The sequence below is a fragment of the Chinchilla lanigera genome, unplaced genomic scaffold, assembly GCF_000276665.1.
Source record: "Chinchilla lanigera isolate Chin_1 unplaced genomic scaffold, ChiLan1.0 scaffold00067, whole genome shotgun sequence".
Classification (NCBI taxonomy): domain Eukaryota; kingdom Metazoa; phylum Chordata; class Mammalia; order Rodentia; family Chinchillidae; genus Chinchilla; species Chinchilla lanigera.
In genome coordinates, this window is record NW_004955468.1 from 1,275,599 (window position 1) to 1,302,805 (window position 27,207).

A 27,207-nucleotide genomic window follows, 5' to 3' on the forward strand; every position below is an offset into this window, starting at 1 on the left:
TGCTTAATTGCAAACTTTTATTATGTCTGAAATGTTTCATTAAAAGAAGAAACTAAAAGAAACAAACCCTCTACTGGTTTCCTATCGTGCTTAGACTAAAACCCAAGTGGCTGCCATGGCCCATCAAATGTCTCTGTTTGCGCTACCGCTTGGGCTGTTCTCTCAGCTCACACCCAGGCTCACTCTGCTCAGGCCTGTGCTGTTCCATACCCACGACAGGGAGCCTCTGCCCTGGCTGGTTCCATCGAGAACCTGTTGGCCCCCAAAACCACATGGCTGCCTCAGCCACGAGCCGCCCACCTGCAAGCGGCTCTCCCGCCACGCGGTAGCCCCATCCATCGATCCTGTTTCTATTTCTTTCTTAGAAGTGATCACTACTGGGTCCTATAGTGTGTGTCTACTTTTACTCCCTGTCCTCCCCCAGGAAACACAAACTCCAAGAGAGCAGGCCCTCGCTTTGTGCACCGCTCTAGCCCTGGCACTGGGGATGGAGCTGGCGCATAGTAGGGGCTTAGCGAACATGGGCTGAACAAAGTGCGGTCCAGTGTGCTCTTGAGCGAGCTGCTTCTAACACTGTGAGCTTCATCTAGAGACGCGAATGAGGCATCAGGGCTGCTGCGGAGCACATGCAAGACAGTCTGCACCCGAGGAGCTTAAACCAGTAACTGGCCCGGCGGGGCGTTCACTCCTACTGTCACCACTGTCACTGTTCTCGCTGAGACAGGGCTTATCAAGCCCCTCCATTGAAGCCTAGGGTGGCAGCGCCAGGGAGGCCTCTGGGCGCCACCAGTCCCTGACCCCATTCCAGCTCTCACCTTCGGGGTGTGCCGTCCTCAAAAGGTGGGATGATGACCACTTTCACGGTGACAGACGTGCGCAGCAGATCGATCATCTGGTCGTGGGTCAGTGTGACCACAGCCACCTTGCAGATCTCCACCAGCCGGCTGCCCTGTCGGAGGCCAGCCTGCCAGGCGAAGCCATAGTCCTCTACCTCGGCCACTGTGCCGTCATACTTCACGTGGAAGCCCAGCTGCCCCAGTCCGTTCCGCCGCAGGGTCATGTCCACTGTCTCCCAGCCGTTGGTCATCACCTGCGGGCAGCAGATGGGAGCCAGCCTGAGACACTCAGGTCAGAGCCCCCGGCCCCCATGAAGACGAGGACCTGCTGACTCCCTCCTCCTCTCCTTCCCAGGCAATGCTAGGTTACGAAGAGGGGGAGCATCACCTGGTGCCAGCTCAGGTTCTCACAGAGGAAACGCGGATAGGCCAGCTGTGGCTTACTGGTGCACTGGGTTTCCAAATGTCCCTGTCTCCCTCCTTCCTCAGGTCCGGCAGGACTGCACGGCTGGGCCACTGTGGTCGGGAGGGTGAGCTGGCACTGGGAAGACCAGGTCCCCTGGGCTGGGGGATGGAACTGCCAGCAGAGACCCTATGTGGGCTCTTTGCCTCTGCCAGAGACCTCAGATATTCTCGATAGCAGCGGCTGTCTGGAAAGCAGGGGTCCCAGTGCTGGAACAGCATGCGGCAGAGCCCCAGCCATGCCCAGGGCACACATGTAGTGCAAGCAAGAAACATATCTTGGCTGCTTTGAGCCACTAATACATCCTGTCTGACACACTGACTCCCAGTGGGAGAAGCAACAGACTGGCGAGACTGGGGCCTTCTCCAGCTTGGGCACCCATGCCGTGTGACGGTTTATACGTAGAGTCCCCTAAGGGCCTCCTGCACTCACCAGCCGGCTTCCGAAGGGGACCGGATTACGGAGATGTTATACCTGACACGCTGTTAGGAGGAAGGGGCTCATCGGGAGACTGGGGCCACTTTGGGTGTGACCTGGAAGGGCATCTCTCCCTCCCTGGCTCGTTCCTTCCCTCTCTGCTTCCTGGCTGCCAGGACGCGAACAGCTCTCTTTCGCCTGTGCCCGTCCACTGTGCCACTGACTGTGCAAGGACTGAAACTTCTGCCACGCGAGCTGGACTAAACCTTTCCTCCTTTAAGTTGTGGGTGCTGGTTGCTCTGTCCCAGCAACAAGGGAAGTGACTAATGTATACAATATCCTCCCATTTGGTGGCATCATTCCCAGAAGCGTAAACCCCATCTTCTGATCAAAGCTCCCCACAAGAGGGAGCCGACAAGACCAGAGTCTTGCTCCGATTATTTCCTGTTTCCTGCTTCCCTTGTGTGAGATTTTCCCATTGCTCACGTTGTGAATGTAAGATTCGAGAATTAAGAATCTGCTGATTAGAGCCCCCGGGCCCTCGGCTTGCCATTAGTGGTTCTGCTTCTTCTGGGGATACAAAAAGATGAACTTCACCAGCCAGTTATAGCAAGATCTGCCTACTCTCTTCTTAAAACTGCATTAGGGAAAGAGAACAAGTAATGTTCAAATTTCCCATGAGAAGTCGTTCCTTAGCTAGAAATGATGCTATTTAATGTGCTATTACTGTGGAGTGCCAGCTTTCACTCTTTTTACTACCGCTGGAAGAAATACGGATGTCACAAACTACATATTCACACATTTACACGCATCCAGACACAGATATTCCTTGCAATCCAAATCCATCACAGTCTTGAGTGTGACTAGCACAGGCTGGGTGGCAAAACACTTACTCAGAAATGTCAGCACATCTGTGGGGGCCCTGGTTTGGGTAGTGGGAATTTGGAAGTCGGGGAAGTATGCGTGGCTAAAAGCCTGTTTCTTCTGGGCATGGTGGCACGTGCCTGTAATCCCAGCACTTGGGAGGATGAGGCAGGAGGACTGCTGTGAGTTCAAGGTCTGCCTGAACTACATGGTGAGACCCTGTCTCAAGAAAGAGTCCACTTCACACAATATTACTTTTCAAGGGGCTGGGGATCTAGCTCAGCGGCATAGCGCCTGCCTGGCAAGCGCAACGTCGTGAGTTCAATTCCGGGTACCGGAAAACAAAACAAAACAAACAAACGAACAAAAAATTACTTTTCAGTTTTCACTGTGATATACTTTGATGTGTGTGTATGTGTGTGTGTGTGTTGCTGATAATGGATCCCAGGGCCTCCTGCATGTCAGGTTATTATTCTACCACTGGGCTATACCTCTGCCTCATGCTTTGTAGTTCAGTGCAAAGGCTCTAGGTTCAATACCCAGTACCGGAAAAAAAGGCTCAAGGAGCTGTTTTTCTCTTTCAAGTATGAGGATTCAGTGAGCAGGTGCCACGTAGGAACCAGAAAGTGTGGGTGCCAGAATCCAGACCAGCTACTGCCTTGACCCTGGATTTGCCAGGCTCCAAAACAGTGAGAAATAAATGTTTACTGTTTATATACCCATTGTAAAGTGTTTTGTTATATCATATTAAATGGACTAGGAGACCCATCCTTTAACGCTGCTGATTATGACTGAGTAAAATTTTTCATTGCCCATCCACGGGTGGCTACTGAAGTGACAGTAAGGAATTACTGTTAACTTCTTATGTGTGTGATGACAAAACTACTGCCATTATTTTTTGCTGTGCCTGGGGAATGATCCAGGGCCTCACACAGGGTAGCTACCTGCTCTATCACTGAATTACATCAGTACTTCCCCTGCCCTTTTTAAAACAAGCTGCAATAAATTTTCACTGAATTGCCCAGACTGGCCTCAAATGCACCATCCTCCTGTCTCAACCTCCCAAGTAGCTGAGATTACAGCCATGCAGGACTGTGCTCAGCTAAAATTGTTCCTTTTTCTTTTTTGTCTTTTTGAGACAGGATCTCGCTACGCAGTTCAGGCTGGCCTTGAGCTCACTTTGTAGCCCAAGCTGGTCTCGAACTCACAATGATCCTCCTGCCTCAGCCTCCCGAGTGCTGGGATTACAGGTGTGCGCCACCACGCCTGGCTTTAAAATTGTTATTTTGAAGAGTCTATCTTTTAGAGATAAACTTTGAAAGGTTTGTAGATAATATGATATCTAAGATTTGCTTAGAAATCATCAGAGGGAAGGAAGAAACATGATGGCCATGAGCAGGTGAGTCTTGAGGCTTGTAGTGGCAACTGGGGTTTATATGCTCCCCTTTACTTTTTTTGAGGGGGGGCTGGGAATCAAACTTAGGACCTTGCACTTGCCAGGCAGGCGTTTGTGCCACTGAGCTAGATCCCCGACCCCAAAATGTTCTGTAATTAAAAGGTAAAACTTGCCAGGTACGGTGGTGCATGCCTATGGTCCCAGCGCTTGGATTGCCGTGAGTTTGAGGCTAGCCTGAACTACATAGCAAGATCTTGTCTCAAAAACAAAACAAAACAAAACAAAAACGTTAAAAGTGGCTGAAGAGGAAGTTGACTGCGTTCCTCAAAAGAGAAAGCTGTCACCGGATTTATCCTAGCCCATTACTTCTGCTTTGGGAGTCACGATTCTTTCCTTTGATGTGGTCATTTTGTCCAAAGAGCTTGGCTGAAAGAATGAGCAAACAAACTCAAAAACTGAAACAAAGGGCTTGGCTGTGGGTTATAAAGTCCTGCGTGTCCATGCCCAATACCATGCTGCCGTCATGGGGAGGACTCCATCTTCCAAAGGCCCAGACGGAGTGTCAGTCACAGCTCAGCACACACTGCAGGAGCACCGCCCACTGCCGCCTGCGCTCACTGTTCCCTTCTTCCTATGGGGGAAAGATCCTCACTACAAAAGGGATTCTTCCAACCCCAACACTAGGGATTGAATTTAGGGCCCTGCACATGCTCGACAAGCATTCAAGCTTGTCCCTGAGCTACATGCCCAGCCCATATATATATATATTCTTGCAAAGTTTCCCAGACTGGCCACAAACTTGTAATCCTCCTGCCTCTGCCTTCTAAGTACCTGGGATTAGAGGCATACCTGAGATTCCAGGCATACACCACTGACTGCTGACGTCACCTCATTAAGGGTAACATTTCTCACTTCCCTTGTGGCTGGGTAAGGACATATGGTTTAATTTTGGCTGGTGGAATATGAAATAATAGAACTTCGACTTCGGATTCTTTTTAGGCAGGGTCCCAGTATGTTGCTCAGGCTATTCTCAAACTCCTGAACTCAAGTTTCTCCCACCTTGGCCTCCTAAGTAGCTGGGGCTATGGGTGTGGGCCCCTACTTCTGGCCTAACTTTGGTTGTTAAAAGCAGAACTGCCTGCCCTCCACACTCATGTGTTCTTCCCTGGGTACAGGAACGTGGACATGGAATGACTTGGCATTGGCTGTGCAGATTAACACAATACCTCTCTACAGCAGTGAGGGAAATGTGGAGCCAGAGGACCAAGAGACGTGAGCCCCTGAGCTCCTGAGCTCCCCTGCCAGCCCAAGAGCCAGTTAAAAGAGAAATAAAGTCCTAGCTCAGCTCCTAGATCTCGAGGTCTCTATTGTACTTCTTTAGCAGCTCAGTCTGTATCTGCTGCAGCTGCTTTGGGTCATTTGGTGAGGGAGGGAGAGGCAGAAGGACAGAGAGAGAGACAGCGAGTGAGAGCGAGAGAGCAAGAGAGGATCCCGAAACTTCTGTCTCCTTTGCTTTTACAGCGAATCCAAGAACCTGCACGAGGAAGAGGACCATCCCTGGTGTCTACAAGGTTCCAAAAAGGCCACAGGGCTTAGGGAGCCACTTATGATACCCAACCACACACCAACTCAAACAAACCCCTGCTGGTTTCAGCAGCTGCCCAGCCAGACCCTAGGCACTGGGTTAAAGCCTCTCCACGCCCAACTTCATGGGTCTCTCACTTACAAGGCAGGGGCAGCTCCTCTGCTTGTGTTACAGATGAGGACATTTCCTGCCTTTGGCCCCTCCACTGATTACCTGGTGCTACGCTGCACCTTTCGTTTTTCTCGTTTATGATGTTAGCGAGGGACGTGGGCTGTGAGTCACAGCCAAAGGGCACACTGTGCCCCTACTAAAGAGGGTACCAACCCATCATCCCACTTTGACTGACCACCGCTCTTGCAAACATGAGCCCAGGATAACCAGGTCCCCCAATTTTTCAAGGAAAGCCAGATTCATATGAAATCCTCTGTTAAGCTTTGCTAACCAACTCTGTCTGGAGCTGTAGCCAAGTTGTGGATTGGGGACCGCCTTGTCTAGCTCAGGTCCCTATGACAGGTTCTCTTAACATTCTCAACACCTTTCTTTTAACCTCCTGGTACTTGTAATTGCTTGTTCTGTATCTGCCTGGATGGGAGCCCCATGAAGGCAGGCCTGGGCCCATTATGCTCACTGCTGTGTTCCAGCACTGATCAGCCAGGGCCAGCACAGAGTAAAACCTGTCTGATTAACAAACAAAAGGACATGATTCACTCATCAAAAGGATGTTGAGGACAGTGGGGTGGTGGAGTCAGTCAGCTCTGGGTCTGAACGTAGTTCTGCCAGGGAAGGGCAGGGGCAGTTTGCCCTGGAAGATGTCACAGAAAGAGACACACTGCCCTCTCAGAGGAGACGACTTATGTCATCGCTTCCCAGCCCACTGACTCCTTGGCAGGCTTTGAGTGTTGAGACTGGGGGTGGAGGTGGCCATGGAAATGTGCTCTAAGAGGACTGTGTCAACAATGGGCACGGGGGTGGGGGTGGGACAGAGTGGCACTGAGAGGATGTGGGTAGAATGTGTAGCCTGGCATAGTGCCCGGCATGGTCCTTGCTCAGGAAACGAAAGCTGCAGTCAGGGTGTGGGAGATGAAATGACTTGGTGTTGAAGAACCCAGGCTCTGCCTTTACTTTGGGCCCTGGGCAAGCTGCTTTATCTCTGTAGGCCTCAGTTTCTTCGTCTGTGAAGTGGGGATGATGATGGTATCTACCTCACTAGGCATTTGTGAGGAAGAGGGCAAAGCCACATAAAGGGCAGAGCAGGTCTGACCCACAGCTGGCCCCCATGACGGTCCCTGTCCCTGTTATAAGGACAGCACATGTTCTGCAAGCAGACTAAGTGCCACCATGTACCAGATTCTGGCCTGGGTGCCGAAGACACAGGGGTGACACATCAGATGATGGAGAAGCAGGCAGTGCAGGTGGCAGTACACTCTGTGCCAAATTGGGGGAGGGGCTTTGCAAAGTCAGATGGTGAGACTTCACTGACATTAGATCAAAGGCTTTAGAAAGCGACAGAACAACCCAAGGGGGGATCAAACAAAGAGCATTCCAGCGAGAGGCCGAGTCCAGACATCTGCCCAGCACACTGGAGAACAGCAGAGGCCTGTGTGGCTAGGGTGGAGTGAGGGGGACACCAGGTCAGAAAAGCCAATAGGGACTTGACCACAAGTATCACGTGGGCCAGTGCAAGGGCTCTGCCTTTGCCTAGAGGGAGCTGAGGCTTGGAGCACAGCAGTGGCATAATCAGGTCCCTTGGGCTCCCACACTGTGAATAGACCATGGGAAGCAAAGCTGGAGGTGCAAAACCAGTGGGGAGGCTACCGTAGTAATCTGGGAGACCACAGGCAGCTTGCACTGGGGTGCAGTCACAGAGGCAGGTTTTAGGGTCAGAAAAATCTGGATTCAGACCCTACTTCTGCTGTCTATTTGCTGTTCAATCTCTATGAGTATCTGTACCTCTCTGTGCTTTGGTTTCCTCTTTTGTCAAGTGGGGACAAGAACAGGACCTGTATTTGGACCTGTATTTAGGTGGGAGAATTATGTGAGATCATGCATATAGAATGCTTAGCAGAGAGTGAAGTTTCAACAAACTCACTCAACTGACCCTACTAATCTGTTTATTGAATATCTACTATGGGCCAGCCCTGTTCTAAGCCTATAAGATCAGCAAGTGAGCAAACCAATCAATGAAACCCCAGTTCCTGGATCTCACCTTCCAACAGGAAATCTAAACACCGGCCATTGTCCTGTGAAGCTGCATGATACGGAAAGCCAGGGAAATGGTGAGCAGGGCTTTACCAATCCCACCTGATCTTGACGATAGAATACAAAAGGCCTAAATGGGCTCTGACACCACCAGTCACAGCGGCAGTAGGAGGGCAAGGCCCACCAGGTCAGGCAAATCTGTCTGGGTGATGTAACTCATTCAATCCTTAAAACTTGCATATGAGAGAGAATAATTCTTGTTTCTGTTTTTCAGTTAGGGAAACTGAGTCACACAGAGGCTAAGTAACTTGATTAGGAGGTTTCACAGTTGGAAAATGGCAATGCTAGGACCTGGAGCCAGGCCTTCCGACTCTAGGCCCTGTGTTCTCGCTGCCTTCTCTTAGCACAGTTGATGAACCACTCCACTAAACCTGCTTCAGGGACAGTCACAGTGCTGATCACAGTGTATGGTCCTGTAGTGCTCAGGTGTGGCCTGGATACTTCTTAGCATGATGCTTCAGGCAACCATTACCAACCAATCTGCCACTCTTGGTTTGGCCATAATGTGACTCTGAGCTGTCCACCAGGACAGCAAGGTAAGTGATATGCTAAGGCCAGTGTTCCACCACTAAGCCCAGGGATTATTACTGTTTTTACAGTAAGATTTTTATTCAGACTGAATCTTTGTCTTTTAACATGGGAAATTAGACCATTCACACTTACTGTGATTATTAACATGGAACTTATTCTTGCCATTTAATTTTATGCTTGTTTCTTTCATCATGCTTTCATTAAGTTTGTTATATATATTGTTTGTTTGGTTTTTTTGGTACTGGGAATCGAACTCAGGACCTTGTGCTTGCCAGGCAGGCGTTTGTGCCACTGAGCTATATCCCTGGCCCGATCATGCTTTCTAATATATTTTTTCTCCTTTCCTTTTCTTTTTTTTTTTTTTTTTGAGACAGGGAATCACTGTGTAGTTCAGGCGGGCCTTGAACTCACTATGTAGCCCTGGATGGCCTCAAACTCACAGCAATCTTCCTGCCTTTGCCTCCTAAGTGCTAGGATTACAGGTGTGTGCCACCACATCCGGCTTAATATTTTTTTTCTGTTTCTTGCCTCTGCTCTATTCTTTAATGGTCTGGAACTTTTTAATCTAATTTTAATTCTTCTAGAAAAGTACTCTTATTTATTTATATTTGTACTGTTGGGGATTAAACTCAGGACCTTGTGCATGCTAGGCAAGGTCTTTACCACTGACATATAGTCCTAAACTCACTCACATTTTTAACATGGACTTAAACTTGTATTTTCTACTCCTAGGGTTAATAAGTATGTATTCTGTCCCGAGGTGGCGGTATGGAAAGCCACAGACCCCTGGCCTAAACCTTCCTCAGGAAGAACCTGGGCTGTAGAGCCCACCCCCAGATTACACAGTGTGTAATTCTGATCTTCTTGGGGCCAATTCATGTTCCAGCCTGCTTGACTGGCGAAGGGAAGTATTTCAGTGTTTCCTGAGGCCTCCGTACCACTGAGCTCTCTCTTACCTTCAGTCTCTGGACAATTTCCCTTATGTCTTCCACAGAGCCCTCTGCCGCCTGCACGAAGATATGGTCCCCTCGGCCATAAAAGATTTTCAGGGTCGAGGAGTCTGGGGTCCAGCCAATGACATCCCCGCAGTAGCAGTTGAATACCACCTCCTTGGTGCGTAGGTCCAGGAGCACCACAAACTCATTGGAAATTCCCAAAATACAGTCGATTTCCACACCCTGCGTGTAGTCCTGAGCAGCCACCCGCCAGGCGATGGCCCCTGCGCTGTGCTGCTCCGCGCCTGCCCGGGCCTTTGTTTTCTCCTTCTTCTTGGAGGTCAGGGAGATGAGGTTGAATTTGCCAGTGGAGTCGATAGGGGTGTTGGAGACACAGTTTTCAGCCAGGTCCTTGAGGTACTCCTGGCGGGTCCTGGTGGCCATGGTGTGGAACTTGTCAGACTTGTGTGCAGCATTCTCAGCGTTAATCACCTTGGCCAGCAAGAAGTCTCTGAAGACATCAGATTTGCGGAATGTAGTCCCACTGGGGATGGGGGGGCCAAAGGGAGGAGCGTCTTTGGATCGGGTCACGGCCATGCTGAAGAGGGAAAACTTATTTAGATGTGGGAAAAAAAAAAGTGTCAAGCCTCTCTTTACAGAAAAACACACGATAAAAGTAGAGGTGAACCCCTTCCCAGGGCTGGGGGTTGAACACAGGGCCTGTGCATGCCTGGCAAGTGCTCTACCACTGGGCCACACCCACGAGTTCCCCTTCTGTGAATGCAGGAGCCTCCGAGAGACCCATGGAGCAGGGAGGAGACTGGGGTTGGCTTCTGCCTGTGAGACTTTGAGGGTGGGCAGGGAGCTCCCGGAGACAGCCAGTTCTGAGCAAGGTCCATAGTCCACCTCCTCACCTCCTTTCTCCTCCCTTAGCTCGGACCCTCATGGGTCACAACCTGGCGGGCAGCAGGGCTGGGGTAGAGTACTGCAGGTGGACGGCACGGCACATACCACAGCCGAGTAGGAAGGGCACACACAGAGCTGAAGGAACCCTGGGGGCCCAGGCAGAGCTCAGGGAGCAAGGAGCAGGAGGTTGGGAAGGTCACCAGTAGCCAGACCACAGGGGGCCTTGGTGGTGTGTGCTGCTTCCCATTTGCCCTGCTCTGGAAGGGCGACCTTTATATCTATGTCACCTAGGCCCTGACATCTGGCTTCCAGTTGAATCTGGCCAATGGAAGCACTGGCGGGAGACAGGAAGATGGGGATACAGAGGCTGAAGTGCAGTCAACACCACATAATGATCTCTAGGGCAGTGATGGGCCACTTATTTGTCTGTTTTTTTGTTTTGTTTTTTTCCTGAGACATGGTCTTGCTATGTAGCTCAGCCTAGCCTCAAACTCACTATGTAGCCCCAGATGGCCTCAAACTCGAGGCAATCCTCCTGCCTCAGTCTCCCAAATGCTGGGATTGCAGGTATGTGCCACCAAGCCAGCATTTGATAGGCCACTTACGTGACAGTGGTCCCATAAAACTGTATCACCTATGATATTGCAGGCACTTGTGCAAGTACATCCTGTGTTTACACGATGCAATCAGCCAATGATGCGTTTCTCAGAAAGTGTCCCAATCCTCAAGTGATGCATGTTTGTATTTCTTTCTTTTCCTTCCTCCCCTGGTGGACTGACTTTGGTCCTTGGTCCTACCCGCAGCACTGTTCTTATGAGAGGCCCTTCTCCCAGGCCTCAGCTCCCGCAGCTCCCAGGCACTTCTCCTATCACCCTGTCCCTGCCAAGCCTAGGGGAGAGGGAGCGATAGCTCCCTCCACTGGGAGTCCCTGCATGCCTCACTTTCCCATACCAGATCCCTGAACCTGCCCATGCCCCAGTTAGTGTGTTCATGAACCCCCTTCAATGAAACCCAACAGATCACCGACTCTCTCTGGATCTCTGATAGTTGCAGGTGGCACACAGCGGGATAACAGAGCCAGGACCCTGGGAGGCTGAGACAGGAGGACAAGTTTGAAACCAGCCTGGGCAACCTAATGAAATCTTGTCTCAAAATTTTAAAAAAAAGTTTTTTTTTTTTTAAATTTTAAAAAGGGCTCAGTGAGCTTAGCTCACTGAGAAGGCACAGGATTCAATCCCAGTACTGGAGGGGAAAAAAAAGAGTGACAATAAGCTGACGATCTGCAGAGACCACAGCAGTGGCCTCATGCAGAACAGAACCAGTGCAGGGGACTGGAAAGATAGCAGCCACTTCACGACCCTGGTGGATGAGTCAGACCCCTCGCTCTTTATCCGCTCCATCCACGGTCCCTTCACGCCCTGTGTGGCAGGTCCCATCCTCAGTGGCTCCATTCCCCCAGCACTAGCACTGGCACGCAGCCCCGACTCAAGTAACAACTGGGCCTGTAACAACAGATACACCGAGAAAAGGCAGAAAAGGATCCTGCCTGGTGCAGGTGCGGGTGCACGATTTCCCGCAACAGGCAGACATTCTTCAAGGGCTGCACAAACTAGGCACGCTTCCCTCTGCGGCAACTCTATGGGCGCGGCCTTGGCCCTGGCAGGGGCATGGATGAGAGGACCTTGCCAATACCTTCATTCTTTTTTTTTGTTGTTGTTTTTGAGACAGGGCCTCACTCTGTAGCCCCTCGAACTTGCAGTGATCCTCCTGAGCACTGGGATTACAGGTGCGCACCACCACACCTGGGTCAGTCCCGAACTCTGGCTCACAGTGTGATTCCTCTGTGCTTTACAGATGGGAAGAGCTTTGTGATTTCATTCAGCACTTGGTTGCCTAAAAGGACAGATTTTGGCTTTTCTCACTGTTCTGACTTATGATTATAAAAATCATGAAATTGCAAACTGTTGAAGGTTCCGGACAGTCAGAACAGCTGGTCCCTGACTTCCCTGCAGGAAGAAGGAGGCTTGCTTACAACCCACAGGCTCAGGCTTTTTCTTTTTCTTTTCTTTTCTTTTTTTTTTTTGAGGTGGCGGGGATTGAACTCACGACCTTGTGCTTGCCAGGCAGGCACTTATGCCACTGAGCTATATCCCAGCCCCTAAAGTTTTTTTTTTTTTTTTTTCCCCGGTAATGGGAATCGAACTCATGACCTTGTGCTTGCCAGGCAGGCACTGTGCTGATGAGCTAAATCCCCAGCCGCAGCACACAGGCTCAGGGACGATGCTGGTGCACCATTCAGAAATGGGAAAGGCTAACAACTCATTATACAACCACAGCACGGCATGACCACCAGGATGCCTGTGGTCCTGTGGCTCAGTAAGTCTTTCTAGAATGTTCACAATTGTTGATTTAACAATCCTCAGGGCCTACAATCTATGGGCCAGGGATTTGTCTAGCCAGCCCTGTGGGGCCATACGGGCCAAGCACTGTGCCGTAACAGACACAGGAAGATAACTGTGACATCAGGTTGCCTTTAAGGGAGGAAGAAGCCACACCAGCAAGTCCGTCTGCTTGTTTGTGGTTTTTGTTTGTTTTTTGAGATAGGGTTTCATTGTATAGCCAGGCTGGCCTTGAAAATGCAATCCTGCCCCAGACTCCTGAGGGCTGGGATTATGAATGTGAGCCACCACGTCAGGCGAGTGAATTGTTTTTATGCTCAGAGCAGCGATGCCAAAGAAACCCATTTGGCAAGGGCACAGGGAGGGGGTACTGACCACTAGAAGGTGTCAGAGGCATCTGAAAGATGATTAGAAATTCGCTGAAGGGAGAGGTTAGGGGTTGGGGTGAAGGGCAGGTCAGGGTGAATGGGGTGGGGCTCAAGCTCTATTTTTTTTTTTTTTTTTTTTTTTTTGAGACAGGTCTCACTATGCCGCTCAGGCTGGCCTTGAGCTCACTTTGTAGCCCAGGCTGGTCTTGAACTCGCAATGATCCTCCTGCCTCAGCTTCCTGAGTGCTGGGATGACAGGCATGCGCCACCACACCCGGCTCCAAGCTCCTTCTTACAGTGGAGACACAAGGTCAGGTGTGCCCAGAGAGCAGTGATAGGGGTGGGTGAGGGCCACTTTGGTTAGAGCTCTAACAGTTCTTTCTTTAAAAATGAAGAAGAGCTGGGCACGGTAATCCCAGCCCTTGGGAAGCTGAGGCAGGAGGACTGCTGTGAGTTTGAAGCCAGCCTAAACTAAATAGCAAGACTGTCTCAAAAAACAGAGAGAGAGAGAGAGAGAGAGAGAGAGAGAGAGAGAGAAAGGGGGAGGGAGGGAGGGAGAGAGGAGGGGGAGAACTGAAGCAATTAAGGCAAAATGGTAACATCTGTTAAATCTGGTGGTGGGCACACGGGTGTCTGTTACATTATTTTCTGCACTTTTCAGAATGGTTAAAATATTGCATAATAAAAATATTTGAAATTAAGCTGCACAAAGCAAGAAGGCTGGAGCATCAGAAAGCAGCTGTCCACCTTCTTCTCCTTGGAAGAGACCAAGCAGGGGCTGCCTGGGGAGGCGGAAGTGGACCGGGGGACGGGGAGAGGCACGGGACAGGAGAAGAGCCACCAGGCCAACTCAGCCTCCACCTCTGATCACAAGAGGATCAGATCTGGGTGTGTGGGAACGTCGCCCACCTTCCCTCACCAGGGCCACCTCTCAGCTGCCAAGGAACCATGCTCCTTTAAATCCTGGCATCACCTGAGTGGCCTGAGCCCCACGCAGAGCTCAAGGCAGCTGCCACTCTAAGTTCCAGAACAAATGGGCTGGGGAAGGAGGCCTTGCATCCGGGACACGCCCACACGGTGGTCCCGCCATGCAGTGTGCCCCCAGCAGCCATGAGAACGCACTGGCACAGCGGCTCTCACCGAGGGCACTGCACACAGGAAGGCCCCTCCCTTCTCTGGGACACCCAGCTGGCAGAAGAAACTGGTGAACTCGGGCAATTTCACTAAGACTACCAATGCACACCCTTGACCCAGGGCTTCTGCTTGAGGAACTTATCCTACAGCTGCACACTTGGTCACGGGGCAATGAGCAGACACAAGGTCATTCATCGCGGATGGCAGGAAGTAAGCCCAGCGCCCCTTCACGGAGAACAGCGGGAGATTATCACGCACCCACACCACCGAATGTGCAGCAGTCAGAAGGAGGCAAAAAGCACTTTATGTACCGGGATGGAAGGATCTCAGAGATGGTGGCGTGGAAAGAATAGATGCAGAACAGCATGTATGATATTTCCAAAGTGGAAAAGGGGCACTTACACGGTTTGCTGTATGTGCCTGAAGGGTCAGGAAACACAAGAACTGTGTCAACGGTGAAGGCAGCTGGGCGGTTTGGGGGAGACTTTTATCTGCACACACTTTGATATCCTTTCAATTTCAAACCATTTTCAAAAAACAGAAAGCAGCACGCCTTGCCGCTTCCCCAGTCCGCAGGCCCAGCTAGCGGCCGGGGCCTGGGTTACTGAGTAGGTGTCTCAAAGGACAAAGCCCCCTTCTCTTTGCCCTGTGGGGGTGGCCATCACCCTGGGCATGGACTGCTGTTAGGAGGATTTCAGGCCTGTACCACTTGTCCGTAAGTGAACTCACACCCCTCAACCCTGCCTCCCACGTGAACACCTCCGCAGGTGATCTCTGCCTCCCCTGCCCCCATCCTTCCGTCGCCAGGGTTTTCCTTGAGGCCATCACTCCTGGAGAGGTCTCCGTCCTGTGGTCTGTGCCCAGGCCTGGCTGGCCTTTGGCTCTAGGAAAGTACCTGACTCCAACCAGCTTAGTGGGTCTCCATTCCCACTCTATTTCCACTCAGCTTCTGGGAAAGAAAAGCCCTCCTCCTGGTCATGCAGCTGATGGGATGTTAAGTGAGAGTTGTCAACAAGCAAAGGGGCGCATAAAGACTTCCACAAGCCATATTCCCCTCTTCTCCCTGTACTAGGACTGAACCCAGGGCGCTGTACCACTGAGCTACTTCCCAAGCCCTTTTCATTTTGAGACAGGGTCTCACAAAATTGCCCAGGATGGCTCGAGTTTGCAATCCTCCTGCCTCAGCCTCCTGAGTAGCTGGAATCATAGGCCCGGGTCACTGTGCTTGGCCACATGCTTTTTTCTCCCCCAGTACTGGGGAGTGAACACAGGGCCTTTGCACTGAGTTACATCCCCAGCCTTTTGTTATTCTGAGACAGGGTCTCACTAAGTTGCCCAGGCTGGGCTTGAACTTGTGATCCTCCTGCCTCAGCCTCCCGGGTGCAGGGATAATAGGGGTGTACCACTGCTTATGCCTTTTTTTTTTTTTCCAGTTTCCAAGCAGATTTTATTGGTGCATTTTCGGTATATATAGTGATCACATTCATCACAGATAACTTGTATCTGTACATGATACAACTTGATTCTTTATTTTCCCAATTCTCTTACCCTGCCTCCCCTGCACATGCCATTTTTGAAAGCCAATATGTACAACTTACCTTTTTGTCTTCAGCCCCTGAGGTAGGTTTTCTGCCACTTGCAACAGAAGAACGCAGGCAGACACAATCCCTGATCACGTCCTATGTGACCCAGGGAGCCAACCCTCTGCTGGCTCCCTCTCTCACTGGGCTCTATCTTGACCTCAGGACCACAGAGCAGCACAGAGGGCAGCTCGCTTGGCTGGCCGGTTACCCTTCTGGTGCCACCCACTGCTGGTGACGGGGCTCGTGGGCCCTGCGGGCATGCGCGGGCATGGCGGCACATACCTGTAGCAGACATTCTCAGTGCAGGGGTTGTGCACTCGGACGATGATGAAGACGTGCTGGAAATGGGAGCGGATGTTCTTGGGGGTGAAAGGCAGCGCCCCCGGCTCCTGGAAGATGATCGTCACGATGTCATTCCCTATGTGCCTCTTCCTCAGCAGCTGGGAAATGGACACCAGAGGACAGAGAGGGAAGTGTCACAGGCTGGCTCGGGGGTCCTGCTTGGACCACTGCAGCAGGTCCTTGCCATCTCCCCCGCCCTGGCCCGTCCCCGCAGTCTGTCCCCGCAGGCAGCCAGAAGGAAGCTGTGCGCTGGAGTCAGGTCGCATCCCCCTGCTCAGACTCCCCTGTGGTTCCATCTCACTTGGCTCAAGGACGAAGTCCCTCCTGCTGCCCAGGAGGCACAAGTGGCCCGCCCCATCGCTGGCCCCTGCTGCTTTCCCAGGCCTCTGCACTGGCTGTTTCCTGGCCTAGGTCCCCATGTCGCTGCCTTCCCCACCTAAGGTCTTTGCTGAAAAGTCCCTCTTCATGGACCCAACACGGCCCCCCTGCCCTCCTGCTCCCTCACTGAACATTACATGTGGCACGTGGGGGCTTTCCTTCTTCCACAAGTTTTTTGTCTGTCTTCTCCCACTCAGGTGTCAGCGCCAGGAGACCAGGCATTTTGCCTGTTGTGTTCACTGCCCGCAGCTGCATCCTCGGCACCCAGGACACTGCCTGGCACACAAGGTGCCCAATAAGCTATACTTACTAAAGGACAGCACAGGCTGGTGGCCTTCGACGTGCTCTAAGCCATACTCATGGACAATGGCAGTCTGACCAGAATACGGGCAAGCTGACTCCAGGCCACATCCCCCCTGGGACGCCTCAGTGGAGAAGGCCGGGATGGCAGGGCTTGGGGTGGGCCCAGGGGAGTCCTGCCCTGTCCCCTCTGCTTGTCAGTCTGTGAGGAAGACACGGCGCCTCCACCCATGGGGATAGAGTCACGGTGTTCCGCCTAACTGCTGAGCTTACACTGTTCTTATTTACGCGAGTCCCTGCACACCCAATACGGAACCTAAGACTTCGATGAGATCCACAGACGGTAGCCCCCTGGGACTTGGCACGAGGTGGCTCTGGTGTAAAATCTGGACACAACGAGCAGCTCAACTCATCCTTCCGATCTCTTAGCTCTTCTTGTGTGTTCTGAACGCTACCATGTTAAACCGCGAGATAAAGGAGCTGTGTGCGGTGGCCAGTCCTGTACTAGGGTCATCCGACAGCCACAGCTTAATCTCATTGAGCCTTCCCACTCCTGTAAGGCAACATTTTTTTGTGTGTGTGTGTGACAGTTCTTTTTACTGTCTTCACAGTGAGAATCTCAGAGGTGAAATGACTTGCCTTTGTCATGAGGTAATGGACTGAAAGAGCCAGAATTTTACATGCCCCCCCCTTTTTTCTTTGCAGTGCTGTGGATCAAATCCAGGGCCTCTGTACTGGGCTACATCCAACTGCCCAGGCTGGGCTTGAACTTGTGATCCTTCTGCCTTAGCCTTCCATAGTGCTGGAATTACAGGAGTGTGCAGCATGCTCTCTATTCCACTTCTGCTTGACTCTACAGGCCAAGCTTTCCCCACCACATAACCAGGAGCAGGGCAGGACGCCTGGGCATGGGAGCAAAGGATGTTTCTTAATGACATGGAGTGTAACCATCTGGCCCATTTCATAGAGGTAGGACCAAAGCTCAGAGAGGAGAAATTATTTACCTGAGGTCACACAGCTAATGAGTAGCAAAGAAAGAATTCAAACTAAGGTCTAGTCCCACAAACAATTTTTTTGAGACAGGATCTCAGTAAGGCTGGCATTGAATTCCTGGCCTCAAGTGACTCTCCATACCCAATTAGGGTGCTACTCTTAAGGGTACATTAGGGCGGGGGATGTAGCTCAGCAGCATAAGTGCTTGCCTGGCAAGCCTGAGGTCATGAGTTCAATTCCTGGTACCAAAAAAAAAAGGAAAATGATGAGGTCAACCTTATGAAATTGCTGATTTGTGACCATCTTTGGCCCACAAAATCTACAATGTCATTTGTACCAACAGGGGAAAATTCTCGGCACTCTGTGGGGTTTCTGCTCATAAGAAACCAGCAGGAGTTGCTCCCCAGGCCCAGGTGCAGGTGTGTGTGCTGACATCCACCCAGGATTCTCTCCTGCTTCTGGAAGCCACATTTACGCCCTGTGAGGAAGCACCACCCTGACCTCTGTCCCGTTCATGTTCTGCTGACCCCACGCGCTCTCTCACAGTGGGCAGGTACCTCAGGCTTGGCCTGTCCCTATTACAAACCAGACAGAAGCCCAGGGACCGGCATGTGGATGGCTCAGCAGAAATAGCTCTAGGACAACAGAGGAATAGCCCCTCTCCCCTGGCCTGGCTAAGCTGGTGACCTAGGGCTGCCAGGAAGACCTGCAAGGAAGTCACTACCGAGAAAAGCGGAAGTAAAAAACAGACAGGATTCCTGACACGGCCTCAGCCCTGGGTCCACGTATACTTAAAGCCAGCACACTCCCAGGCCCTTAGAGTTATACCCCATAAATCCCACTTTTTCCTTATGCCAGATTGGGTTGAGTTTTTGGTCAAAATAATGTTAACTAATTCACTGTTCCTTTTCATAAGACCTGCGATGACCCAAGGGACGCCTGCGGGAGTCAGTACTGCTAGAGGTAAGAGGCGTGGCCAAAGAACATGGAGAGAACCACACCAAACAGCTGGCCTAGTCTCTACCTCCAGATGAAATAATCATGGCACCCAGGGTCTTCCAGGGCCTCCATCCCCCGACAGGAAGATACCGAGAGCCAACGCTGGGCAGGGAGCCGGCAGACAGCCAGGGGAGGGAGTGAACCTGGGGCCAGGTGTGTGCCAGCCGGAAACCACTGACCTGCTGCCTGTTGTTGGGCGTGTACGGGAGTAGCGTGGAGACATGGAACATGATCTCGTAGTCCTGGTACGTTGTGTAGAGGGAGTGGGTGCCCGTGGAATCGGCTGGGATGGAGACACCAGTTAGTACCACACTTCCAGAGCCTTTGGGATTTTGCCATATCCCACATACCGTCTGTGCTGGTTTTCAACTTGAGGCTTTTACTTAAGTCCACTCTTTAAAATGAAATAAATTTACATAAAAAGGAAACCTCTCGTTATATAACTCCCAGATTGATAACATTTAAAAAGCCTGATGGTACCGAGAGTCAGTGAGGAGAGAGAGAAACTGCAGCCCTTTCTGTGGCTGATGAGGTGTATAAACTGGCACAACCACTCTGCAAAACTTTCTGGCACTATCTCTTAGACAGACAGCACAGCATTTCCTCTCCTGGGACACAGCCTAGAGAAACCATGCGTACATCCCCTGGGATGTGGTACAAGGATCTTCCATCGTCAGTCAAAAGAATGGACAAACACACTATGGAACATACATACCATGGAAAAATATATGACCAGGAAAAGGAAGAGGGCATAGCTGCTACGTGGGTGAATGCTAGAAATACAACCTGTGCAAAAGATACCAGGTACCAAGCAGCGTGTACTGTATGACTCCATTCATGTTACATGCAAAAGCAGACCAAATGCATTACTGTGTGACAGTTATGTGCAGGAGGTCCTGAGATCAACCCATAGTAATGGGCGCGCGCGCGCGCGCACACACACACACACACACACACACAAAAGTTCTGATGTTCTGGGATGCATGATATGAAGAAAGCAAGGAAATGATTATCGTGACAGGGTGCTGGTTATCTTTAATAGAAGAGGGGTTACAGTCAGAGGCACACTTAAGTATAGACTTCAGATTTCAGAGAGAGAAACTGAGGCATAGAACGGTCACACTACAATAGAGTCTGAGCCAGAATTCAGGCTGGCTGCCTCTAGATCTGAATTTTTTTTTGTACAGGGTTTCCCCAAGTTTCCCAGACTGGTCTCAAATTCCTGGGCTCAACAACTCTCCTGCCTCAGCCTCCCTAGTAGCTGGGACTATAGGCGTGGTGCACTGTTGCACCTGGCTTACTGTTCGTTTTATTCCTTCTTTCTCCCAGCACTGGAGGTGGAACCCAGGGCCTTGCAGATGCCGGGCAAGCGCTCCACCACTGAGCTACACCCAGCCCCTCCAAAGCTGTTTTCCTAACAGTATTCCTGGCTGCTTCTCAGAGTCATCTGGGGGCACAGAAGCCACAGTTGGCCACTGCCAGAGGCAGGTGACCTCTAGGAGGCTGCTCGAGCCAGGGGCAACCTTGCCTGTTAGCTGGGGAGAACGTGCGGGGGCGCTCTACTTCAGAGGCTCTCTGGGAAAATCTGCCTCCCACAGACGCCGCGTGGGAAGAGAATGTTAATTCTCCATTGGGCCTGTGCTGGGCGCCCGGCCCTCAGTGAGCACCCGGTGTGAGGGAGGAGTGTGGCCTCATGGTGAGCGTTTGTCTGAGAAGGGGAGAACACACCTCCTCTTCCTTTTCCTGCCTGTCTTGCTCCTTCAGTGAAGAGGGAAATTAACACCTCCAACAGTCACACTTGCACTTGCTACTTCCTCGGCGCCAGGCATGCTGTGAGGCGACTGCCTCCTCGGCCTTCCTTGGGTAACTGCTGTCCTCTAGGAGCGCCAGGAAGTGCCCCGTGTGGAGGGAAAGCTCAGGATCTCTGGGTTAACATGGGTGCACTGAGCTCTCCCCACACTCCTGAGGTAAGTGCAGATAAGACCCTCGCTCTACCGAGGAGGGAGCTAAGGTGACTGAGCCACAGCCCGATGACAGCCCCACCATACAGACACTGCCTGGGACGTCGTGACACCAGGGATGTAATCACGTGTCTCCCCAAGGCACTTACAGAACGTTTCCAAGGCACACACCAGACACACTCGTGTACATGCGCATTCCATGTTCAGAGACTGCTATCACGGCAACACTGTACCTGCCACTGCCTTAGGAAACGGGCCACTTCTGATCCTCTGAGTGTTGCTTCCAAGTCCCGCCCCTGGTCCCTGCAGAGGCGCCCACCACCTGGAATGTAGCATCTACCACGCCTGCGCTTTTCGTTAGCATTGCTCTAAGAATGAATCCCAAACAGTGCTCCACTTTGTAAGCAACTGGTATGTGGGAACATCACTTGGTACACACTCCCGAGACCTGCTGTCTAGGTGAGACACGAGGCCGGTGGCCCTCACCAGGCTGCCACTGCCGGACTCCCACCATTCTGGTTCCACAGCACTCCCAGGTGGCCACAGTGAAGAACAGGGTCTAGGAGCGTAACTGCTGAGCCCAACAGCTGGGGATCTCCGAGTCCCTGGAACACACTGAACTGTTTCCCCTAAGCAGCTGCACTAGTTTGGTTTGCACAGTGGTGCCTGAGAGCTCCTGCTGTCCCCATCGGGGGGCGCGTGGCAGCTGCTCCCCATCCAAGCAGCCCCCACTTACTCTTGACATCGAGCTGGGCGGCGTACTTGGTGAAGCCCTTCAGGCAGACCTTCTCACCCAGGAGCTGGAGGAACTCCTCGAAGGCTGGGCCGGCCTCTTCGTTGTTGTACATCTCCTCCTCAGAGCTCTGGCCGGCCTTGCAGTACAGGATGCCCACCTTGTGCTTCTGGCACAGCTGCGGACGCAAGGGTGACCGTGTGAATGGCCGCTGGGGTGCTCACGAGGGGGCTGAGGGGACCACTCAGGAGCACAGAGCCCTGGGGCCGGCGGGGGGACCCAGCTTTCTCTCTCCTCCCTCCCATTCCAGAGAGGCGCAGGAAGGCATGCACTGGGGAAGGCGGAGAAGGGGAAGTAAAATAAATTAAGACGTGTTGTATACGCGTACAAACTGCCCACGATGAGTATAAACAGGTACTGCAAACATGCACTAATAAGAATTAAAAAGAAGAAGGAAAGAAGGCCCTCACGATGCCCACTTTCTCCACCTCAGGTGGAGGCAGCCGGTGGTGCCACTCTTGAGTAGAGACACGGTGGCCATGGCCAGCTGCCTACAGGAGATGGATGGGTGCTGGCTGAGATTCCGCCAAACAAAGCAAAGTCTGTAAGGGACTCTTGTTCAATACCCGTGCTTGCTTCAGGTTTCCCTGACTGCCTTGGCCCCTGAGCCAGTGACAGATGCATGATGAAAGTGGGGCCAGTCAGCAGCTGTGTAAGACTCAGCTGGCTGGGTCTGAGCATGGCAGTAAGTTCAATAGCAGTGCTGGGGGCTGCAGGAGATGTCAGAGAAGCAAGGGAGCCCATGGGCAGAGATGGGGAGGAAAATCCTCTCTCTCTCTCTCTCTCTCTCTCTCTCTCTCTCTCTCTCACTCACACACACACACACACACACACGCACACACGCATGGGAAACGCCATCCTGGTGGCTATCGCATCCTCAGCGCCCTCAGGCTATCCCTTGACATACCCAGAACTGGATAACAAATCCCTCCTGTTGATGAAAGTAGCTTAAGTAGGCTTCTGTTACTTGCCAAAAATAAATAAACAAATAAAGTGGCCAAGACAGAGGTGCCCATGGGGTGCAGGCTGTTGCTCCCGGGACTCACCTTGCGCCCTGCCCACGCCATGCCCCAGCTCACCCCTTGCTCGTCCAGCTTCAGCAGCTGCTCCGTCACCTTGGGAGTGTTGAGTGCCAGTCGTAGGCAATGAATGTTGAGCTCGGGGATGACATACTCCAGGGCGTCCTTCAGGGGCAGACCCCGTCCAGTGCCGTGCTTGGTGGCCGTGGGTGTGGCATCCTCCAGGATGGAGCCCCGCAGGGTGATGAGCTACCCAAGGGAGGGAAGGGACAGTTAGGCTCCTAGAGCCTTGAGAGCGGCTGGAGCACACAAGGGTCCTGCCTTTCAAGAGACAACATGAGAAGTGCTAAGGGCAGACACTCTGGGGCAGAGCCAGGGCTTGAACTTGCTGCCTCTTCCCTGTGTGACCTAGGAACAAGCAAAGACCCCTGTTCTGGAAGCTGACACTTGAGCAGGCACATGGGATGCAGGAAGGATGGCAGGAAGCATAAGGAACGAGGCAGGCTGCCCTGGGACCCAGCTCCCATGGTCACTACACCAGGCGCCAATATGATTTCAACATGTCACTGTCCACTCTCACGCAGAGCCCCTGCCTGCCCTAGAGATTGGTACCAGTGTAGATCTCAAAACTGTGCCACTGGTTTTCAACTAGTTTGATGAAAAATTAATTACCAGTGATTCTTTTTGTTTTTTTTTTTGCCTTGCCATGGAGCAAACCCAGGGCCTCACACAGGCTAGGCAATTGCTCTACCACTGAGCGCCAGCCCCAGCCCCAGCCCCAGCCCCAGCCCCAGTGACTCTGATTTCGATGCTCTGGCCAGGGTGGGGCGGGGGGGGGGGAACACACCATGCACAGATGTGTATTCACTGGTACCTTGCTATGCATTATTAATTGGTTCTGGGAGGCATGACAAATACTAAAAATGAGGAGTATGGAACAAAGTGTTTTAGTTGGAAAGGGGAGCAAGTTGCAAGGCAACTGACACCAACAAATTCTAGCTCATATGCTGAGTACCAAACAATGAGTACTGGGACAAAATTCTTGCGTCAAAATGGAACAAGTGCTGGGCGTGGTGGCTGTAATCTCAGCTGTAATCTCAGCACTCGGGAGGCTGAGACAGGAGGATCATTACAAGTTCAAGACCAGTCTGGGCTTCAAAGTGAGCTCAAAGCCAGCCTGAACTGCATAGTGAGATCCAGTCTCAAAAAGACAAAACAGAAACAAAAAACAAAAAAACCCCTCAAGAAACCAAATTTGACAAATTTCAAAGCAGATGAGCACCAACGTATGACAATGTGTATATCCATCTGTACAATCTATGTGTGGGTGTCCATGTCCACACACACGCTTTAACCTAAGGTGGTTCTGATGTGTAGTTAGGATCGAAATGCTTTAGCCAAAGCCAGTTATGGCCTTCTTATCCCCCTCCCTCAGATACTGCCTTTCAAGTTTTTCCGAGAGCTGGTACGTGACCAGTCCAGGCAATGACGTGTGAGGGGAGTCCTTGGTAAGGACGTCTGGGGCAGATTTTCCTCTAATAAAAAGGAAGTCCTGTTTCACCTGTCTGTTCCTTCTTGCTAGGGACACTGATGTGACAATGAAATGTTTGGAGCTAAGGACGGCCACCTTGTGATCGAATGGAGACAACAAAAAGTCACAGAGAGACTGATGCCTGCAGCTGCCTACCTGCAAACCTCTTGTTAAATGATTTTTAAAATTCTCTATTTGTAAGCTGGGTGTGGTGGTGCATGCCTGTAATCCCAGTACTCGGGAGGCTGAGGCAGGAGGATCGCTCTGAGTTTGAGGCCAGCCTGGGCTACAAAGTCAGCTCAAGGCTGGCTTGAACTGCATAGTGAGACCCTGTCTCAAAAAGGGGGAAAAAAAATTTCTATTTGTTTTAGTTATGGTGAGTCAGGTTTTCTGTTACTTTTCAGTCAAATTCCTGATGTATCTTGGTAGCTAAGTCCATTGCAATTCCCTGTACTATTCCAGATAATGCTGTAATGATCTAATTTTATGTGCTGGTCTATCATGGCATGATTTTATTTCTGTTTTACAGATGAGGAAACTCAAGCTCTTAAGAAGTTAGGTGTCTTATCCCACGTCACCACAGCTGACAGGTGGCTGAACCAGGATTGCAACCCAGGCCTGACTTTCCCAAAGCTCATTTTTTTACCTTTTTGCCCTAGAAATAGAATCTACATATATAAAAGTATAGAATGAATATATGATGGCTAAAGAAATGATCACAAAGTGAGTACCTGGTTAGTCCCCACCCAGATCAAGAAAAGTGGCATCACCACCAGAAGCCCTCTTATGTCCCTTCCCTTCCACTGTTGTGAGTTCTAGCACCATAATTCATCCCTGCTTATGTACTTGCAGCCTGTGTCCTACCCCTTAGCAATATCTAAAACTAGCAATTTGCACTTGTTTGTCATCTGTTTGTATTTGTATTCTCCCCAATCCCTCTCTTAGGACTCACTATGTAGTTCAGGCTGGTCTTGAACGCACTATGTAGCCCACGCTGGCCTTGACCTTGCAGAGATCCTCCTGCCTCAGCCTTCCAAGTACTGGGATAGATTACAGTGCTAGATTACAGGTGTGCACCACCACTGGCCTTTCTTTCTTTCTTTCTCTCAATGCTGTATACGTGAAATTTGGCCACGCTGTGGTGAGAGACTGGTCTTTTTGCCGTTGTGGAGTTAATCCTTTCTGCTTCTGGTGAGCACTGGAACTGCTTCCAGCATCTGACAGCTGTGAACAGCACTGCGAGCAACATTCACAGAAGCACCTCTTAGTGCACATGAACACATTCCCTTTCAGGTTTATACCTAGGAGAGAAATTGCTAAATTACTGGGCATGATAGATTTTAATTTTCCTGAGCCGCAGAACAGTTTTCCAAGTGGCTGCACCAATTCGCACCCTGCCGGTCCTGGCGGCGAGCCCCTGTTGCTCGTCCTCACCAGCCGAGCTGCGCTTCTCACCGCAGCATGCTTGCTGCTGGCTGCCAGGTCAGCGCAGGTCCCGGGCTGGGCACAGCAGGTCAACAGCATCCAAAGACTGCATGGCGGGGGCCTGAAACATCACAGGGAAATCCTTCCCCCAGGGGCTTGTTAGAAGCACCCACAACACACAGAGCTGTGGTTTAAACATTAAACATCAGTGTTAACTGCACAAACATGCTCACCTACATCAACAGACACAGGAGGCAGCGGAAGTGTGTCAGGACTGTGCCTCTCGGCACACAGCCCACCCCTGGCAAACAGGACCGGGGTGAGATGCGTGTGGGGATGAACGGAGTGATCTCAGCGTTGGGAGTTCCCAGTTCTGCTGCTGGTAATTAACAAGCAAACAAACCTCTCTTATCCTAAGCGAGGCGGTCTTGAATAAGGCCTTCCACAGCGATGATGTCAGGGGCTCTGCCTAGGCAGTCTGGGTGGCCCTGGGCTGTGGGTTTCAACTACTGCACCAACGGGATCAGCATCTTTGTGTAGTACTGACACTGTCCCGCAGCGCCCTCTGCTGGGGCCAAGGCACAGCACGGAGCAGAAATCTTTATTCTTCCCTGTGGGCTCTGACCATGTGCCTGATACTCCTTAAAAAGCTCCCAGCTCTTCCTTCTGCACCAGGGCGCTGGTGGGTCATGAGTGGCCCCCTCTCTCCACCTGGTCATGTCCACCGCCACCTCCCACCTGGCTGCTCCTGGTGTCCCTGCCCATCTCCCAGCCCATCCTCTCCATAGCAGTCTGGGTCAGAACACAGCTTTCTGCTCAGAGCCTGGTAACGTCTGGAATCATTCGACTCAGGGAACAAACCAAGCGAGCTGTGAAAGGGACACACTGTCTCCGCGCCCTCCCAACTTGGATGCAGTCCTGCCTTTCTCTGGCTGGGGGTTGGGGGACCTATGAGAGTTTTGCCTGGGAGGTTACCTGGGAGTCCTCCGCCTGGGTTCCAATGCCAGCTCCACCCTTCCCTAGCCCTGAGACCCCGGATGAGTGGCTTAACTTCTCTGTGCCTGCCTGTTTCCTCACTGACACAACGGGGATAAGAGTGCCGACCGCAAAGCCCTGGAAGGGCTCAATAAGGAAATCCACATGTGGTGTTTAGCTCTGTGTCTGAAACACAGTGAGAACTCAGTGGTCAGCCATGCCTAGCGGCGAATGCATGTGTGTCAAATGTGTATGCAGTTTGCTTCTTTGTAAAAGAATCTTTTGTGCCGATGTCTTGCACTATGAGTAACTACGTTGAAAATAATGACACATGGTGTATTAACTATTATTATTCTCTTACTATTCTGTTATGAAATTTTTATTTTTCATAAAATAAAAATAAAAAGATTTAAAATGCTTTAACCTTGAACAAGAAGCTGCAGCTTGCTTTTCCCACACTAGTAGTACACTTTGGAGATTGTAAGTCTGTGTGTATGTGTACACACACACACACACACACACACACACACACACACATGAAATCAGAGGTACCTGCTGAATGCAGACGGGGTCCCACTACCGCCTGGCTTTCTGTACCCTACACTTTGCATACTTATGTATTGTTTACTTTCTTAGCAGTGAGCATTTGATTTTTTTTAAATGCAAAAAAGAAAAGCTGATAAAGTCTCAAACTTCTAACCCCAAGGCCTGTCAAAAACTCCTGTTTGCTGGTGCAAAGGGAGCCCACAGTGTCTGTGGGCCAGATGGTCCCCGGCGGGCTGGGGCCCTGTGCCAGCAAGAGGCACGGGTAGGGC

The 27,207-nt window shown here is 51.4% G+C and overlaps 1 protein-coding gene across 2 annotated transcripts in view; it reads right to left on the minus strand.

The window, feature by feature from the left end:
- Positions 1-27,207, minus strand: part of Sipa1l3 (signal-induced proliferation-associated 1 like 3) — a 226,426-nt gene that overhangs the window by 63,497 nt on the left and 135,722 nt on the right. For both annotated transcript variants that reach the window (XM_013522426.1, XM_005399879.2), the window contains exons 5-10: positions 22,522-22,710; positions 21,386-21,560; positions 18,868-18,971; positions 15,959-16,116; positions 9,308-9,884; positions 816-1,090 (exon numbers count right to left, since the gene is read on the minus strand). In XM_013522426.1, the coding sequence (XP_013377880.1) occupies positions 816-1,090; positions 9,308-9,884; positions 15,959-16,116; positions 18,868-18,971; positions 21,386-21,560; positions 22,522-22,710 (1,478 nt within the window). The remainder of the gene's footprint in view (positions 1-815; positions 1,091-9,307; positions 9,885-15,958; positions 16,117-18,867; positions 18,972-21,385; positions 21,561-22,521; positions 22,711-27,207) is intronic.